This window comes from Corvus moneduloides, chromosome 2 (genome assembly GCF_009650955.1).
Source record: "Corvus moneduloides isolate bCorMon1 chromosome 2, bCorMon1.pri, whole genome shotgun sequence".
In the NCBI taxonomy this organism is placed as follows: domain Eukaryota; kingdom Metazoa; phylum Chordata; class Aves; order Passeriformes; family Corvidae; genus Corvus; species Corvus moneduloides.
In genome coordinates, this window is record NC_045477.1 from 114752232 (window position 1) to 114770102 (window position 17871).

At 35.5% G+C, this 17871-nt stretch overlaps 1 protein-coding gene across 1 annotated transcript in view; it reads right to left on the reverse strand.

Moving 5' to 3' along the window:
* Nucleotides 1–17871, reverse strand: part of CFAP47 (cilia and flagella associated protein 47) — a 280968-nt gene that overhangs the window by 133947 nt on the left and 129150 nt on the right. The window contains exons 47-49 of the mRNA XM_032100897.1: nucleotides 14595–14738; nucleotides 12878–13051; nucleotides 3388–3499 (exon numbers count right to left, since the gene is read on the reverse strand). Of these exons, the coding sequence (XP_031956788.1) occupies nucleotides 3388–3499; nucleotides 12878–13051; nucleotides 14595–14738 (430 nt within the window). The remainder of the gene's footprint in view (nucleotides 1–3387; nucleotides 3500–12877; nucleotides 13052–14594; nucleotides 14739–17871) is intronic.

Sequence of the window (17871 nt, forward strand, 5' to 3'; positions counted from 1 at the left end):
ATCTCCACCACCACACTACAATTGTCCTACAGCTGCATCTGCCAGGCCTGGAACATGCTGCCTTTTTTCCTGAATTTAAGTTTCAAAGCAGCATAGAAAAGCACTGCCTACTAAACATAGATTTAGTTAAAAAAATAAGGAAAGGTGAGACATAAAGTTAGAAAGCTCCTTTCCAAAAGCTAGGGGGTTTTGTGAATAAAAGGGCACTGGCTATATAAGGTGTGTGTGGGTTTTTTGCACAAGATATATTCAAGTACTATGAGTTTTTCTCTATTCTGGAAAAATTCTGGTCTATTCTGTGGAAGGCAGAAATAAAAATTTGATAAAATATAAAGCAATCTGTAGAAGACACTTTATCAAACCTAAAGAAAATTGCTCAATTACTCAGAAAACAGCCTGCTGAAGAATTTTATGTAGTGACAGAATCATGTTTGAGGTGTTTTTTGCTATTCTTTCTGTGTTAAAGCTGTCATGCACCTACAAACTAGCTGAAGCATGTAATATTAGCCCTCTATTGGAATTCTTCCAAATGGGCTTTAGAAAATAACTGGGCCCATTTTTAGCTTAGCAACCATAAAACAGCAAGACAGAAAGCAAAAGCAGCATAATTTTGCAGCCATATAATTCTGGAAATAAAAGGACTTTGAAAGTAAATGAAAAATGCAAACCATTTGCTCAGTAAAACAACTTACATGGTAAAAGTTCTTTTAGTAGAATTTATTTTAATATGATGAAAACAGTATCAGAACACCAAGTCTACAGTTTTACACTTACAAGTTAGGAAGTTGTAGACTTGAAATTATTCATTGGCACTATGACAGAGTCTTCAGCCAGATATCAAAATAGTTGTTCTTTTTTTCCTAGGAGGATAAAATTTACTCCCTCTGCAGATAGCTCTGGAGCATTGCTTTTTAGTTTTAGTCCATATTCACGCCATGTATTATTTGCTTCCTTCAAAACATATTCACCAGACTGAATAAAGAATAGTTTTGGTTTGGTTGTTTGGTTGGTTGGGTTTTTTTTTTTTTTTTGGGGGGGGGGCGGGGCAGGGGGGAGAAGGAGTGTTTAAATTGTATATTTTTTGTAGTATCTTGAACCTAGAAAAGATTAAGATTCCTGAGTCCTGCCTAATTCCCACTTAAATCACCTAAATCTTATCTGTGATCCTCAAGATTCAGGCTGGCTGTTGAAATATCCTGAAAGCCCAAAATGCATACATATATATATCAGCTTTGACACTGAAGTTTCTCAAGACCTGGAAATCCTGCTCAGGAGAACAAATATGACTTCCCAGCCTTGCACAGTCTGAAGCAGGCAGACTTCCATTCTCCTTGAAGCCACAAAGAAAGCACTTCCTAACACGTTACCTTAGAGAGGACACTTGGTAGTTAGGTTTACATCAAACCTAACATCAGACAGCAAAATCAGCTGCTGCTTTTCAAACCTGAGACAGTGGCCTCTCTTCCCTCCACCCCTCTCCCTCCTACAGCAGCTGAATGGTTAGAGAGTGTGCATGGATTTCTGTGAGAGAGCCAAACGTGTCTCTGTTCCAGAGGAAGGATGAACATGATTTCCTGAGGTAGTGATTAAAGCAAGCCCTGAGCCAGGGGGTGGATTGTCGATAACTGGGCCCCGTTCTTTTCAAAGGATAACTTTAGCCTTCTATCAAGTTATTTTAAAGTGTAAAATAAATGAACTTTTCTGAGAAAAAGGGCATAGGTGGCTTCCCAGCATTTGAACCAGTAACTTTTTGTTGGGTTTGAGAGACTGACTGTTCTCTCTTTTTTTGCTCAGTGAAAATATAATACTTCAAAACATAATGGAAACTATTGTAAGAGAAGTTAAGAGGAGAACACTGGAGATGGAGATCTGAACATGCCATCTATGTCCCTTTGAAGGCATGGCTTTTATCACCTGGTATTAATTTACTGTATGATAGATCCCTTGGAGCCTCTTCTACTGAAACTTTCATTACACATAAAAGTACCAGGGATTTTCTAAGGCAGAAAAAGAGAATATTCCTAAATCTTTAATGCTTAAAAAAAAGGGCATGTTAAAATATAGTACATCCTCAATATTTCCTGGTGCACATTTTTGATGGTTACAAATTTCATTGAAAGCTGATTCCTATTCATATAAAGAGATTTTTTTTTCAGGGCTACAGATCGGGGCACTGAAGTCTTCCTACAGCATGAGGTCAAGCTTTGTTACAAGTATTAATTTCTTGCACAAATCACTTGTGAATTGAGATGGCATTATTAGTTACATTTTACATATCAGGTAATAAAAACAAAATGGCCAAAGGAGCAAAGTAGATTGACATCCTCAGGGACAAGACTTAATAGCTTTTTTTTTAATGCTGAGAAAACGGCTGTCATTAATCTCAATTGTTCAAGAATGTAGCAGAATCAAATGCTTGGCATTAGGAACCCACAAACTCAAAACTACACTCATTAAGCATGTTGTATTGAGAGAATTATGCATTATTGGGAAACCTCTTGCTTAAGAAGTTCAAATCCTTTCCTGAGTGCTATTCAGTTCCTTTAGGATGGTCTCTTCTGTATCCATAATTCCCTCCCAAACACCCTTGTACTTTGCTCTGCTGAGAGTTACTACAATAGTTACCCTACCCGGAAAACAAAGACTGACTGTACAGCCTCATTCTCAAAATTATGCTTTTCATATTATGAGGCAAATAATGAGTGCCATGGAATTTTAGAACAATTACCAAACAATTAAAAATTACGAAATCTGAATTGTTATTAAAAAAATATGAGGACAAAATATTAATTATGATATGCTGACATTGGTTAAAACAAGAGTTTGCTATTGTATTATAAGAATAACATTATAAACATGGATGGATGCAAATTGTGTACAATTAATTTTAGATCTCCCTAGACTCCACATATGTCAAAGAAAGAACTGAGTTTACTGCATTCTATTTATGTACTCTTGCCTTGTGGTCAAGAGATTGAGCATTAATTAAGGGAAAAAATCAAATTGTGGTCTCTGCCTTTAAATCTTTGGTTCTAGAAGTGCTAACATAGCTAAAGGTATTCAACAGGTTTTGGAAAATTAAATTTATGTCTACAAACTTGGTGATAATTCAAAACCATTACTTCCTATTTAGTCAATTTTCATGAGACAAATTAAATGCATAAAGTTGTTCATATGCTGGCATTTTTGAAGGACCTGACCACATATTTAGCACTAAGATACCTTTACAAATAAAAATTTGAGCAAGCTTAAAAACCTGAATCCCCAGTAACTATAGTCCTACTTCCAGAAGAAAGATTATGCAGAACAAATGAAAGCATTAGATGTAAACAGATTTAATCTGCTAATTTTTAAGGATATTTTGCACATTTGAGTTCTAAACAGTACCGTGAAAGACTCCTCGTCTGCAGGGAGATATACTCAAAGTGTAAGCAGCAATGTCCTCTGGGCTGACAGTCAGATCAGGGTCACCACTCAGCATTGAGAGATTTGAATACACCTGGGGAAGACAATTCACAAAGAGGAAAACTCATCAAAAGCAAGTTACTGTTGCAAGAACACCATCGACACAATATCCACCTGCTTTGAAGAGTAGAATACAAAATATGGTATCAGTAAGTCCTAGATTTTATGCACATGAAAGAATACACACTGTAAGAGAAATGCTGCCATATACAGATCATATCAAACACAAATTTTGAAGTCATTGCCCAACATGATCAAAAGCATATTGCTCAGACCATGGAACTACTTGCATATGCATAGATTTGCACAGTTAGGCCCTTAATATTTTACATACATTTTTGCTAGAAATATAACAAAGAGGTTCAGCAGTAGTGATCCATCTAACTAGACAGAGCAAAGCAAAATCTGAAGTGTAATTTTAACATCATTTGCTAGACCTCAAGTGACATAAAACTGTGCTTCTTTATATGGCACATTTTGTACATGGCACACGTGGTAACTATCTGGGCAATGGAGAGACCACTACAACTTTCACATGAGGATTTTTCAATTTTGCAAACTGTAAAGCTCATTACAAGGATACAGGCTGAGTATTTTTTTACTTGCATCTCATTTCTTTCTCTCTTGTACAGGGTTGTACAGAGGTGTTCTCTGAGCAGCTGCTCGTGGAAGAAGCATTCAGGTCGGAGGCATCCCTGCGCAGAGCTGGTGAATGCCCACTGGAGCCACGGGTGGAGCAGCAGCAGCAGCCGGGTGTGGGAATGGCTCTGCTCACACCCTCTCCTCCTTTCCTCTGCCACTATATGAGGCAAACCCCTCCTGAATGACAGCAGTTTAAAGTGGCACTGAAATTTCTGCTCTCATCTACAGGTGACAGCTTTCCACTGAGGCACAGAGTCCTTTTAAAAAATCTCTTCAGGATATCATGCAGTACTGTAGGATGCTGCCATTTCATATTACATGAAAAACCAGAATTGTCTCTCTGTTGTTTTGAGTGAAATCACAAGCCAAATTAGAAAAGCTTGACGTTTGTTCCAGCTCATTTATTCGTTTCATTAATGACTACAGCTACCCTGTCAAGCATCCAAGTGGATACCTGAATTCTACAAAGATTTCTTTTGACACACTAACAGCATTAGATGCACATTCATTTTTTTAAGTAAATAAAGTTTTTTATTATTTTCTGTAGAAAAAAAGCCAATTCTTAAATCATCTTTTCTTCTGATACAGACAATCATTGCCTACAATGCATTCCCTCTCTGTGGTATTTATGTTAATGTAATCCCTTTTCAGGTGCTTGTTCTTCTAAATCCAGAACTTCTATTCCAAGTAACAGAGAAAAAAACTGTAAAGCACCAATCTTCCTCTTCCCCAATAAATCTGCATTTCAAACTATATATTAGAAGTCCAGCAACCAGAAAGAATAGGAAGAGACTACTTGTCAAGAGGCAAAAAAAGAAAGGCTAAAAAAGAGACGGATGAAAAGACTTGTTGAATTGGTATTTGGAGAAAAAAAATTGAAAAAAAGTCTTTAACTTGTCAACAAAGAGGAAAGCATAGGAAAGTTGGGGCTGCTACACACGGAAGGAAGACAGGGAGGATTCATTTACTAAAACATAAACAATAAATTAGTCAAACTCCTATATTTATGGATTATTCCATTTCAGTTTACAATGAATGTACACAAAAGTAAAGGATAAGTACCTAAAAATACACCTAGGATAACAAAAATGAAAGCACATTATTAGGGACAGAAATAAGATTAGTTAAAATGAGATTTTTATTTAAGGGAAAAGTAACATGGAGACAGAAACAAAAGTAGGATAAATGTGATTAATTGAAACTGGATAAAAAGCAGAAGGGTAGGGTAATACAGTTTCTATCAAAGGCTGGACATACCAGACTAGTTTCTACCAAAAGATGTCAAAGTAAAAGGAACACTACTGGCATGGTTGACTATAAACATGAAATGCCTGTGGATTGCTGATGAGTAAATACGGACTGGAAATTTGATTCTCAGTCATTCAAGAGAGATTTTGGATACCTTTTCAGAGTAGTGAACTAACAGAAGCTAAATTATTTTTAAATGAATGAGTAAATTTAAATGAGTTCTTAATCTTAAGGAAGTGACTGTATAACCAAATAGGAAAAGGTTGAGTATAAGCAATGAAATAATGTCAGCACATGCATGGTCACTGTTTCAGTGTTTGATTCCAGATCCTGTCTCAAGAGACATGAAGGAATTCTCCCTTCCCTCCCCTGCATCAATTGAATCTTTTGGGATCCGATACTCACTAAAACTTGTACATAACTGATGCTGGCCTCAGTCTGCTATCACCTTTCCTATTGCAGTCATTAAACTCATATTCCTCATGCTGCTTGCTATTCCAGCCAAAACAAATAGTCACCATCTTATTAACAAACCAGCCCCATTCATTTACCAACCCTATTTGTCTCTACTATTTAAGTTATTTACACCTTAGCTGATCTTCAAGCAGTGGTCACAACAATACAGTCTCCTATTTCCAACTTCCTAAGAAGGTTTATGGTTGTAACAGGCATCACTCACCAGTTACCTCTCATGTGCTCCTTAAATAGAACTTTGTCTTGCTCTAATGGCCATGTGATTTATCAGCTCTGTTACTGAGACTAATTAAATGATCAACCTCAGATGAAAAATGGATACTAAAATTGCATGCCCACACTTGCCCATTCACACAGGCAATTTATCCTAATATCAGAATTCATACCAAGAATGATTCTCATTTGTTCACAGACATTTGGGATTCTAATATGGCATAATGTTGTGTAACATCTGTCTGCTTAACTGTAGGTCTATTACAGAATAACAATACATCCAGGAATATTCAGAAAGGGAAAAAGTTGGAGAATTTACAAGTACATAAAGGGGAAAGGCCAGCAATTGCAGATTTTTATAACAATAACTTGTTGCAAAGATTTTGTAAGTTTAGAGGAAAGCCTGGAGTGAAGCAACAAAAGAATTTATACACAGTAATTGTTAAGTTAACTTTCTTCTGAATATCAGAGAGAGAGCCATTTCTTATTACAATGCATTTTTATGAGGATTGTATGTAAGAATAGGACACCATTTTAGTCGCAGATGTAGCATTGAATAACCTTATATCCTATAACAATCTACAACACTGTATTACCAAAGATACCTGAATATGCCTAAAAATATCTTCTGTGGATCACTATTGTTAGGCAAATATATTTTGAAGGAAGAAAATAGGGCATAAACTGGGGCGCTTTTATCAACAACAACAAAAATAATATTGATTTGCAAGCTACTCAAAATGAGCCAAGATATGGAATTACTTCTTCCAGTTAGTGGGAGAGGCAGTTTGCCAGCTTTTTTCCTACTGTGCAAGGAGAGAATGATGAACAGTTACAGGCAGATTAACCAGAACCCACACCAAGGGTGGGGTTGCAGAGATATGTACTTACAAACAGTATTTATACAGAGAGAAACAGGCAGATCTGCACATACACACCGAGGCACGCACAAAATTAATCGGGCATAAATAACTGCAGTTTCTTTAGATATGTTACATCATTTCACTATCACCCAGGAAACTAGAATTTCAGAATAACGCAATGGACCCAAAATGTAAATTATTATTAACATTATCATTGTGACCCTGCACAACATTTGCTCAAATCAAGCCATCTCCAACAATTTATTTTTAAAATTATAGTATTCTCCATAGTCTTATACCTCAAGTCATTATTTACACACAGCCAGAAAGTATAAATGGAGTACATGTATAAAATGCTGCAATTTTAACCTAACGTATCAGTCACAGGTTTGAAAACTCATTCTGCAGACCTGTAACATGGCTATTTAACATGAATAGAAATGGAAAACCAAACTTCAAAATTACAGTAACTTTTTCCAGAGTTGAATAACCAAATAAGCATAACTCCAAAAACTTCAAGGCAAAGTGGTGAATGGATGTAAGAATATAATCAAATATAGTTAAATTCCATTGTCTCTCAGTATAACAAAGACAGTAATATGTTCAAGGTTTCCATTTGAAAATTGTTTCTCAGGTCAGTTTGACAATATTGAGAGGTTCTACTTAGCAAAAGTTAATCTGCTTTGACACTAGGCCAGAACTGGGTCTGTGAGAGTGACTGATCAATCTAACAAGATTCTTTCCAAAGCTCACAAGAATGGCAGTTTTTCCAAAAAAGCCCCCATTACTTCCCCTCATCCACCTTTCAGTGCAAACTTTCCAAATTCCTGAGTTACTAGAAACTCATTTAATTCTTGTAATCACTCTTATTTTGCCACCAGCATGTTACCACACTGAAGCAAAACATCTTTGCATTGCACTGAGTATATTCCCCAAATAATTCCTGCCTGTTCAGCTGCAGCCTGGAGTTCTACATAATGAAGAGTGCTACATAATCCAGATTTGTTCCCAAGACAGGCCACCTGTCAAGACCACTAACACATTTCAAGGAATAAATCTGACCTAAGACCTTATTATACCCTTAACTGATCTAAAAAATTCACAACTAATCATCAAAAAAACACCTGGCAACAACTACAGCTATTCTTAAATTCTGTAGGCCTTCATAACATTCGTTATTGCTACAAAGAATGCCTTTTCTTCAGTGAAAAGAACCCCTGTTACAGAAGTTCTGGTAGATAATGTGGAAGCCAAAAGGACTGAAATTGGAAGGACAGATAAAAATTGAAGGATTATGGAATATACACATCCAGTTGTGATTAAAGCATATAAACTTGGTGACCTTGAGCAATCAGGTTACTGCACTTGCACGGAATTTATTCTCAGAAAATCTCAGACACATTACCAAACAAGAGTTAGGCTGAACAGGGAAGCCCCTCATTAAAGGTTTATGGTACATGATTTTATGACTTTGAGGCATTTCTTACAAATACCCAACCTTCATGTCATTGCTGAGGTGACATTTTAAAATCCCAGAACGGAAACAGCAAGAATAGAGAAATAAACACCTTGAAGAACAGGGGATTTCTTTTTTTTTTCATTATGTATTTATTCTACAACAGTTTTATAAAATACTAACAGTTTGTATAACTTAATGCCTGCAAGTAATTTAACTGGGCCTAGAGATTCCCCTGGAGAGTTTAATTTAATGACATCTATTCTGAACAGCAATGAGAAAAACAGTTGCACAGTTTTATATTTTTATTGCAAAACCATGCCTTGAAAGAATTAGGCACCTTTATAGCTAAAATTTCTATCAAAGGTATCATTACAAGGAGCCATGAAAAAATTGGGCAATTATTTATATCTAGTAGACAAAGACTTGTATAAATAAAGAAGAAAATTGCATAAAAAATTTTGTCATGAGACTGAGAGATTGGATTTTCATAGAGATGCTTCACACTTCCTTTTCTGTAGGAGGAATTGAATGTAATTTTACAGACACTAAAATCCATTTACACTGCAGTCACCTTATATTAATTCATCATCAGAGAAGGATGTGCTCTCTGCATGATATTACATATGCACAAATTCTTTATGAATTCTGTTGTGATTTTTTTTCATATCCAGGAGTAAGTTAATCACAAGAAAGACTATTTGTTGTAAGATCCCCTAGAACCAACCATGAAGAGCACAGTGCCAGCAGTTCCCTAAGGTTTACACATCAGTCAGTAGAAAAGAATTCATAAAACCATTCACACTTTTCAAGGGAATTTATGGAAATTATCTTTTTAATCATGGAAATCTTTGTGGGAACTGAAAGTGTTTTGCATAGAAGTTTAAAAGGTAGATTGATGCAGTCATGCACATGACCTCCACTGAATCACAAAGGCACTTCTTCCCAGCTCTAGATTCACACTAATGGTTGCACAGACAATCAAACCACATATACAAAAATTATTGCTGCCCCAGACATAAACCCTCTGTATATGATTGAAAAGGAAAAAAGCATTATTCAGCTGGAAGAGAGCTGTCTTTATGCAGTAAAGGCAAGGATTGTTTCCCTCTTCCTCCTTCCAGACTTAAATTTCATTTTAAATAGTCACTTTTGCAGTAGTACCCTCATTTTGGCTTAGGCTATTAGAAAAATACAGCAAATACTGAGAAACAGAGTAGAATATACACAATGTAATTCTGTTTTTTAATGAAATGAGGGGTCTTGTTAAGTTTATAGTTTAATATATTCAGTTATTAAAATGGAATAGTGAAGCTAAATTTACACCTCAAAGGCAAATTTACCCAAGTATTAGTTCAGCTAAATTACTTATTGCTAAGTATTCATCGTGCAGTAAATTGTTTATGGACGTGCCTGTAAATTATTGTGTTTGTCAGCTACTGGCTCATCTCATACCATTCTGGATATAGGCTGAGCTTTATTACTTCAGTAAATGAAATTCTTATGTTTGGGGTTTTTTTTAATATCATGTATGTCCCAGTTAATCTGTGAGAAATTACTTCATATGGTGGATACACTCCAGCAATGCAGGGTGTATGGGGCACATCAACCAACCAATTCAATAATGAAGATATTACTTAGGCAACAAAATTACAAAAGATCCCATCAAAAACATATCCAGAACTATTACTTTTTGGATTATCTTTGCTCTGTCTGCCAAGACTGACAACATTCCCTCTTCCTAATCACCAATTTAGCTACTGCACAATACAGAAAACTGTCAGAGATGCTGGATTAAACAGGAGAAGGAGTTATTGGGCTGCCAGCAACTGCCCCCAAGGGAAACACCAACAAAGACAAAACCAGTGCTCTGCTTCACCACAGACTACCCAGATATTACAGTAATCAGGCAGCATGGAATGAACAGCAACAAAATTAGAATAATTTCTTTTTCCTGCTGTCCTTTGTGCTATACACATCTGAGTAAATAAAGTTTATTTTGCATTTCTGACAAGGCTGTGGGTCACAGTTCCCTCTAAGAGAAGGTTTTCTGCATTGTAATAACTACAGATACTTGTGATCATGTTCTGGATTTAGTGATTAAATCCTAATTTACAGGCAGACCCTTGTAGAAATAAAAGCAAGCAAATGATCTTTGCTCACTCCAACAGCACAAGACACTACATGACATCTGCTGGAGAGTGCTGGAAGTGATTGATACTGTTTGCTTTGTTCAGGGGACTCCAGGAGTCTTTGTAACCATGCCTTTTCCAGCCATTCCAGCCCACCTTGCTCCAACAATTGTTCTGCAACTGCTTCTGGGTAAGAAGCTAGCATAGAGAAAATGCATTATTCACACGGATTAATTTATTATATGCATACAAGCATGAAATAGCTGACCTTACTATTTCTCTCCCAAAGGTCCCAGAGCAAAAAGAGCACACACACTTGGACTGTCACAGAGATAAAAAAAGCACAAAAAACCCCACATCACAAAACCAACCAAAACCAGATTTCAGGGCCCAGAGAACACCCTCAAGGAGGTCAAAGTTCAGTCAGACCCAGCTCACCCTGGAATAGTTACAACTGTCATAAATTCATTTAATGCAAAATTTCTGAAAAAGACATACAATGAATAATTTTAATATATTCATTTTGATGTTTGTTATTTCTGTGCCTTTCACTTACATTGGCACAAAAAAATTGAGTTCACACGAAATGGGAAAGCAGAAAAAATAGTTCTGTTGCCAAAAACATCCACTTCTTCCAGAGATAAAAGCACAAATATATTAGAAATGCAAATGCATTCACATCTAAAAAACTAAGACTGTTGAAAAGAAAAAAAAAGCGGGCGATGCCAAAAAAATATTTTACTTTGTTTTGGGGGATGATAATGAGTCAAAACATAGGAATATGAACCTGGACCTTTCTGTGATATACAAAGTTTACTAAATGTAGATTGACCTGTAAAAGTGAAAACCTGGAAAACTGGAGACTAGCAAGAAGACATCCAAGGAAAGATTTTCACTTTCCATGAATTACTTAACAGAACACTGCTGCTGGTATATACATGATCTCTCTTTATATCATAAAATCAAATCACTCACTACCATTACCTTTCCATTTGAATAAAGCAGCATTTGGACCTACTGGCACCAAGGCAGAGAACAAAAATCATTCAGTTTGTAAGTCCACACTAATCAACTAGTCAGATTTTATCTTCTAGAATGTACTTTGTCCTATTTTCAATCCTTCCCCAAAAGAAAAAACTAAATATATATAATAATATATATTATATTATATATATTATATATTATATATTATATATTATATGTAATATTTATATTATTTATTGTATATTATATGTAATATTTTAGCTGACACTCCCCTGCATTGTTTCAATAGATTGAGCCCTCCTGGCAAACACTGTATGGCCACAATCTCTGGATGTTATCTACTCTAGATTTAAATGCCATGATAGAGTCACAAATATGGATTTTCTTTTGCAAGGTGGAAGATGTTGCTGCTCAGGAACTTCTCTGAAGCTGAGAAGAAAAGCAAAATTTCATTTTTATTGCCCTAATGTACCTTCTGTCTCTGCTGGTATAGGACATGGGATCCAACATATAGGTACACAGGGTGAGGAATGCTACAGAAATACTTTTACCACTTTCAGATTAAACATACAGACAAGATAAATAGCAGAAAAAAATATGCTATTACAGTACTACAACAGTGTTTTTAAATAGGAAAATGTGTTGGTGTAAATACAGTTATAAAATATAGTTAATGGAACATATGAAAAATAATGATTATATTTAATAGTAAAAATACGTTCTTGAGCAAGAAAATTAACAAAACTGTATTTCCTAAGAATTTGGGTTAACCCCCCCAGTGACCCATTGCCTTTCAACAACTCCAGTGATTACCTCTGAATTTTTTCTTCTATCAGCAAACACACAAAGTATTGCCAACTTCCTCCAACATTGCTGAAACAACAGCTGGGTAATAGACAGTAATTGGGATAATGGGCCAGGCCACTGGGCCATGAGAAATTCATGTATAGTGAGCTCATGCTGCAATCCTTCCCTTAGTAGGATAATAATTTTTGTCCTTTTCATGCAATATTCAATATGTTATGAAGATTTTAGGAACACAGTAATTCTCAGGCCCCCTTCTCTGATTTCAAAACTGATGGAGTTGTTTCAAAACATTGGAGGAGGAAAGAGCAACAAATGAACAGAGAACAATTGCAGAAGTGCTGTCCCCTTGGAAACCAGACTAAAACACAAATAAATCTTTTTTTTTCCATCAAACATACAGTAAAATCACATATTATCACACAGATTTCCTGACTATAAACATATCCATATACTATAAAATATAGAAAATTTTCTCATGGATACATGAATTTTATTAGTGTAACTGCAATTACAGCAGTTGTTGCTACTGTAATACATAATGTATAGGTCCTTCTACAGAAAAAATATTTGTCACATTATTGCAAAAAAATTACCTTGTATTTTAACATCTTCTTGGTATAATTGTGCACCCATAAGATTTTATGACAGACCTTTCCCACTTGGCACTCTATCACAATACAATCCTGAGGCAGAGGTTTCTTCCCTATTCCCTTAAGACTGAAGATGTTCTGAGTTCCAGCTGTAAGATTTCTCAGAATAAGCCTTCCCTGTGACAAAGAAAGGAGAAAAAAAAAATGTTTCATTACTGTAAAAGTCCCCTCTTGCTACCAAAGCAACAATCTAGGTGAGAAAGCATGCTTACAAGAAAGTGCTCCTATTGACCTTTATAGTTCTTAAGTAAACTCCGTTGCTAAACAAAGAAAACCAGAGAAACAAAATCTTTTATTTTAAATTCTTCTACACTATTAAATTCAACATTGAAAAGTTTTCATATTTCTAGGTTTTATACTTCTTGGCTTCTTCTTGAAAAATAAACATCGAAGAACATATGTCTCCTTGTCTCTCATATAATATTGAACTTTGCTCATTGAGTGTTTCCACCTGCCCTTCACCTGTCTTATGAGCACAGTGTTGAGCCTGAAGAAAGGGAGACTCAAAAGAACCACACTGCTCTCTACAAATACCTGAGAGGAGGTGGTGGTGGGGTGGGGATGGATCTCTTCTCTATGTCTCAAGTGAAAGGTTGAAAAGAAATGGCCTTAAGCTATGCCAGGGGAGGTTCAGATTGGATATTAGAAAGAGGTTTTTACTGAAAGAGTGGTTAGACATTGGAATAATTCCCCAGCGAAGGTGGTGGAGTCACCTTCTCAAGAGGCACCTGGATGTGGCACTTGGGATATGGTGTAGGGGTGATTATGGTGATGGGTTGACAGCTGGCCTAGATAACCGTGGAGGTTTCTTCCAACCCGGATGATTTTGTGATTCAGCTAAAATGTTCTTCCTAATCCTTTGTCATCAAAGGATCCAGGGCTTTTGGCTTTTAATAATTTTATAATACTGGAATCTTAAACTGCATCATATTTGGTTGGTAACACATGCAGAAGGGTTACTTATGTTTCAAAGAACTTTTTTTTTTTTTTGTCTTTCACAGTTCACATACTTCAACAGCAACTTGCAGTCAAAATCTCTCAGCTGGGACAGAGACAAAACCACAAATACAGCTTCTTGCTGAAGGTGTCATAGCCTTTGCTCTGCTCTTCATTTTAGCATTTGGAATAGTGATTACTCTGATGGCAAAAGCAGCTGTGAAATGGTGGCTTAACTTGCAACAGAAATTATTTTACTAAATAAAGTACTCATCACATAAATTAATTTGTGATGTAGGCATGCAACGAGAAATACTCAATGTTAGTACTTAATTACTTAGGTAACAAAGTACACTTTAATATAAGTATTTAAATTCAGAATAACAATGTATATTTTTGTGATAAAAGTTCAGAATTTTTACAGAATAACTGAAGGATTGAAGGACTTGGCAGAAACAAATAGAATTGAAGGATTTTATAGAAAATCAAATAAAGAAGACATGAGAATATGTGGTGGGGAAATCTATCATACATAAGATTTACAAAGTTAGTTAATTTGTGTTTTTACTTCAGATAGTAGGAAATCTTACCATCTCTTTCTCTCAAGCAGATGCTTTAATATTAGCAACTGTCTACACACTTCCATAATTTGGATACTGGTGATAATTTTCTTGGTAGAAATTTTTAAATCTTTTTTAAATATTGAAACTAATTTCTCTCTTACCATTATCACACACTCAGCCACCGGCTTGAACGTGAGAGGATACTGAGCTGTTTCACCTCCACGCACATTTATTACAGGAGGGCCATAAAAACACTGTCCTTCCAAAACTGCTTCAAACCTCCAGTCCTGACTGGACATGTTACTCTGAAAGAAAATCAAAGATGTAAATTAGATTATGCATTTAAATTTTTTAATGTGCATTTCAGCTTTCACTTGCAGCTATCACCACATCAGAGCACAGTACTCATTTGCTCCAAGTACTGGCTCAGAGTGCCTTTGGGGAGAATAAAAGCAGTGTATTTTAAAAATTAAATAAGCTAATAATAAATCTGTTATTTCTGGCAGCCAGAGGTACAGAACCCCTACTTTCAGTAGCAATACTGTCAGCAGGAATACTCATTAGAAGAATATGAGCATGATCTAGCTAATGGTCAAGATGGAATTTGTAAGTATCATCATAAACATTTACAAGTATCTTTATGGTGCTGTTTAATGCTTGCCAAAATTCTGTTCCTATTCCATCTGTAGAAAATCTTAGTGTACCTCTTTGAAGTGCTGATGTGGTGTGCTGGCTCATTTGGCCACTGACAATGTTACAGGATCAGTCTTGCTTATGAACTGAGAACTCAATCTCCAAAGGAGAATTTACAGTCCTGTGTTCTCAAAATCTGGTCTTTCAAGAGACTGAACTACTTTAAAGAATGCCTGTCCTGAGCAATATGAGCATGAGCCTATTTAAGAAACATGTCTATTGTGCATCCAGATGTATCACAAGACTGCTTGATTATGGTAAAAAGTGAGATCTTTCATAATACATGCTTAGGGGGTGCCTCAAAATAATAAAACCAAAATAATGCTATTCAGCATCCTACTGTTTGAAGGAACCAGATGACCAAACATCCAGTCTGACAAAAAAAAAAAAAAAATTAAAACTTATCTGAAAGATAAAGTGTCACTCATGAGCTAATACATGCCTTGTCAAATAGAGAAGATTAATCTCATCTGATCTATGAAAAGAGAAAGTAATCTTTTGACCTACAATGGTCTTCATCCATGGAAAATTGTATATAAACATCAGAGATAAAGAATGGATTTGAGGGAATGGAGATGATACTTCAGTCTTTGTTTCTTTCTAAGAAAGTCTCAGAAACAAAGAATCTGTGGTCAGCAGAGCTAACCCAGAGCTACCCACACCTGCAGTATCATCTATCTAAGGTTTGATTAATATGTATGATTAATGCTTCACTGTTTGGTGTTAAGAGGTAAATTTCCCAGTAGTTGAGCACATATGCCTGCTTGGAATGTTGAGGCTTAATGTAGTGCCTCAGTTTTACAAAAAACTTTGATCACCATGTCTCCAATTCTCTAATAACAATGACATCATCTCTGGTAGAAAACACAAAAGGAAAAATTATTTGACTGATGTCCTCATGCCAAGGATAAAATTAAAGGGGAAAAAAAGACAATAAAAGGTGATTTTTATTACCATCCTTTTTTTTCTCCACAATATCAGGAAAAACTTTATCCTTTTGAAAACCAGCTTGGGCAGCTTTAAAATTGGCAGGTCATCACTCTCTGCTAATATAACATTTTAAAAGCTGGGATAAAGGAAAAACATCATCAGGATTGGTCTAGGTTCTAGAGGAGGACAGTGAAAATTTGGGTGCTTAAGTTGTTGTATTTTCAGTGATTTCTACTAAAATTGGTATCAGATGTTTCCTCTATCCACAGTAGAGATGATTACATCAATATGTAGCACAAGTATTTCTTCTTAATCTCTAACACAAAATCTTGACATCTGGAGAAATGTAGTTGACAAACATGGTCACTTTGAAATTCCTTTGTAACACAGCATAAATTCCTAAAAGCATATTCTAAAGAAAGATATTAAGGTCAACCATAAACATTAGAAAATTAAAAGAAAATATTTGTCAAATTCCACTCCTTTATACTTGTTCATTACTAGTTTTAATTAATTAATCATCTAATTCCTACAGGATCTCTGCTTAATGCAAAATCTTATCCAAAGCCTGTCAAGTCAATTCATTTAAACACAATTAATGCTAAAGGAGTCAGAATGTCCTCACAGTATTGTAGGTGGTTCAACCCAAACTACATAATAATTGAATTGGACCTGTACCTGGATAGTCTGAAAGGCACAGAGGGAAGGGTTACATTCATCTCATGCTTGAGAAAATTATGGAAACCCCAAAAGAAGCTAATCTCTGATCTCAGATTCAGCTGGGTTCTTATTCTGCTTCTGTGACTGATTCACTGCCTGGCTTCAAGCAAACCAGCTGACCATTTAATTTGCTCCATTTATAAAGTGTTCCACCTAACACAAGTGATGACTGTTAGTTTGCTTGTGTCTGTAAAGTGCTTTGAGCAATAAATATTCAGTTCAAGAAACTAATTTTAGCAGGTTGAACAACCTCACCTTCAGCTCCCAAATGAGCATGTCTTTTTCCATAGAATATTTTAAAAAAACTTAAATGACAAATACAATAGTGCTAACAACAATATAAAAATATGGAAAAACTTCTGATAGATGGAGAAGCTCCAACTAGAATGAGTGTATATAGAAATGTAAAGTACCTAACTCCTAAAAAGAGTAATACACATTTCATATACTGAACATGAAAGAAACCTTGTGAAAAAAATAATGTACAGGTACAAAATTAACCTTAGGATGTAAAAGAACAGGAACAACTTCACACTTTTATATTTGTTTGTCCATCAATGTTTGATTTTGCAATTTTAGGGCATAACATTTAAAGCAGATTTTGTGATCATGTATATGCATTTCATTGAAAGAGAGACACTAACAGAGATACACATTCCCTCTCCCTCACACAGAGTATATGCTCCTTTTGGGGTACTTCTTACTTCCTTGCTAAGAAAATGTGCAAGATTTTATAAAAGTTTGACTCCCTGCATGACATTTAAAAGCATATGCTTAGAAACACTCTGAAGAGAAAAATAAATCCATCAGGAGAATGAAGCAAATCTGTTTGCAAGCTGTTTAAACAAGGTAGAAAATGTCCTTACTTTTCTGTTATGTATCAGTTGCTTTTAGGCTAATGTTACATTCAAGAAAATCAGTGTTTAATAAATAAATTACTAATATCTTAAAACATGTGCAAGAAGATATAGCACTGTAATATGGTTTCTTTTCATTTTCTTTTATTCTTTCTGATGTACTAGTTCCTTGTCTACTCTCAATATTTGACAGAGCATTCAGTATGATCTTTCCCCAGATATTCAGTCTTCTTGTTTG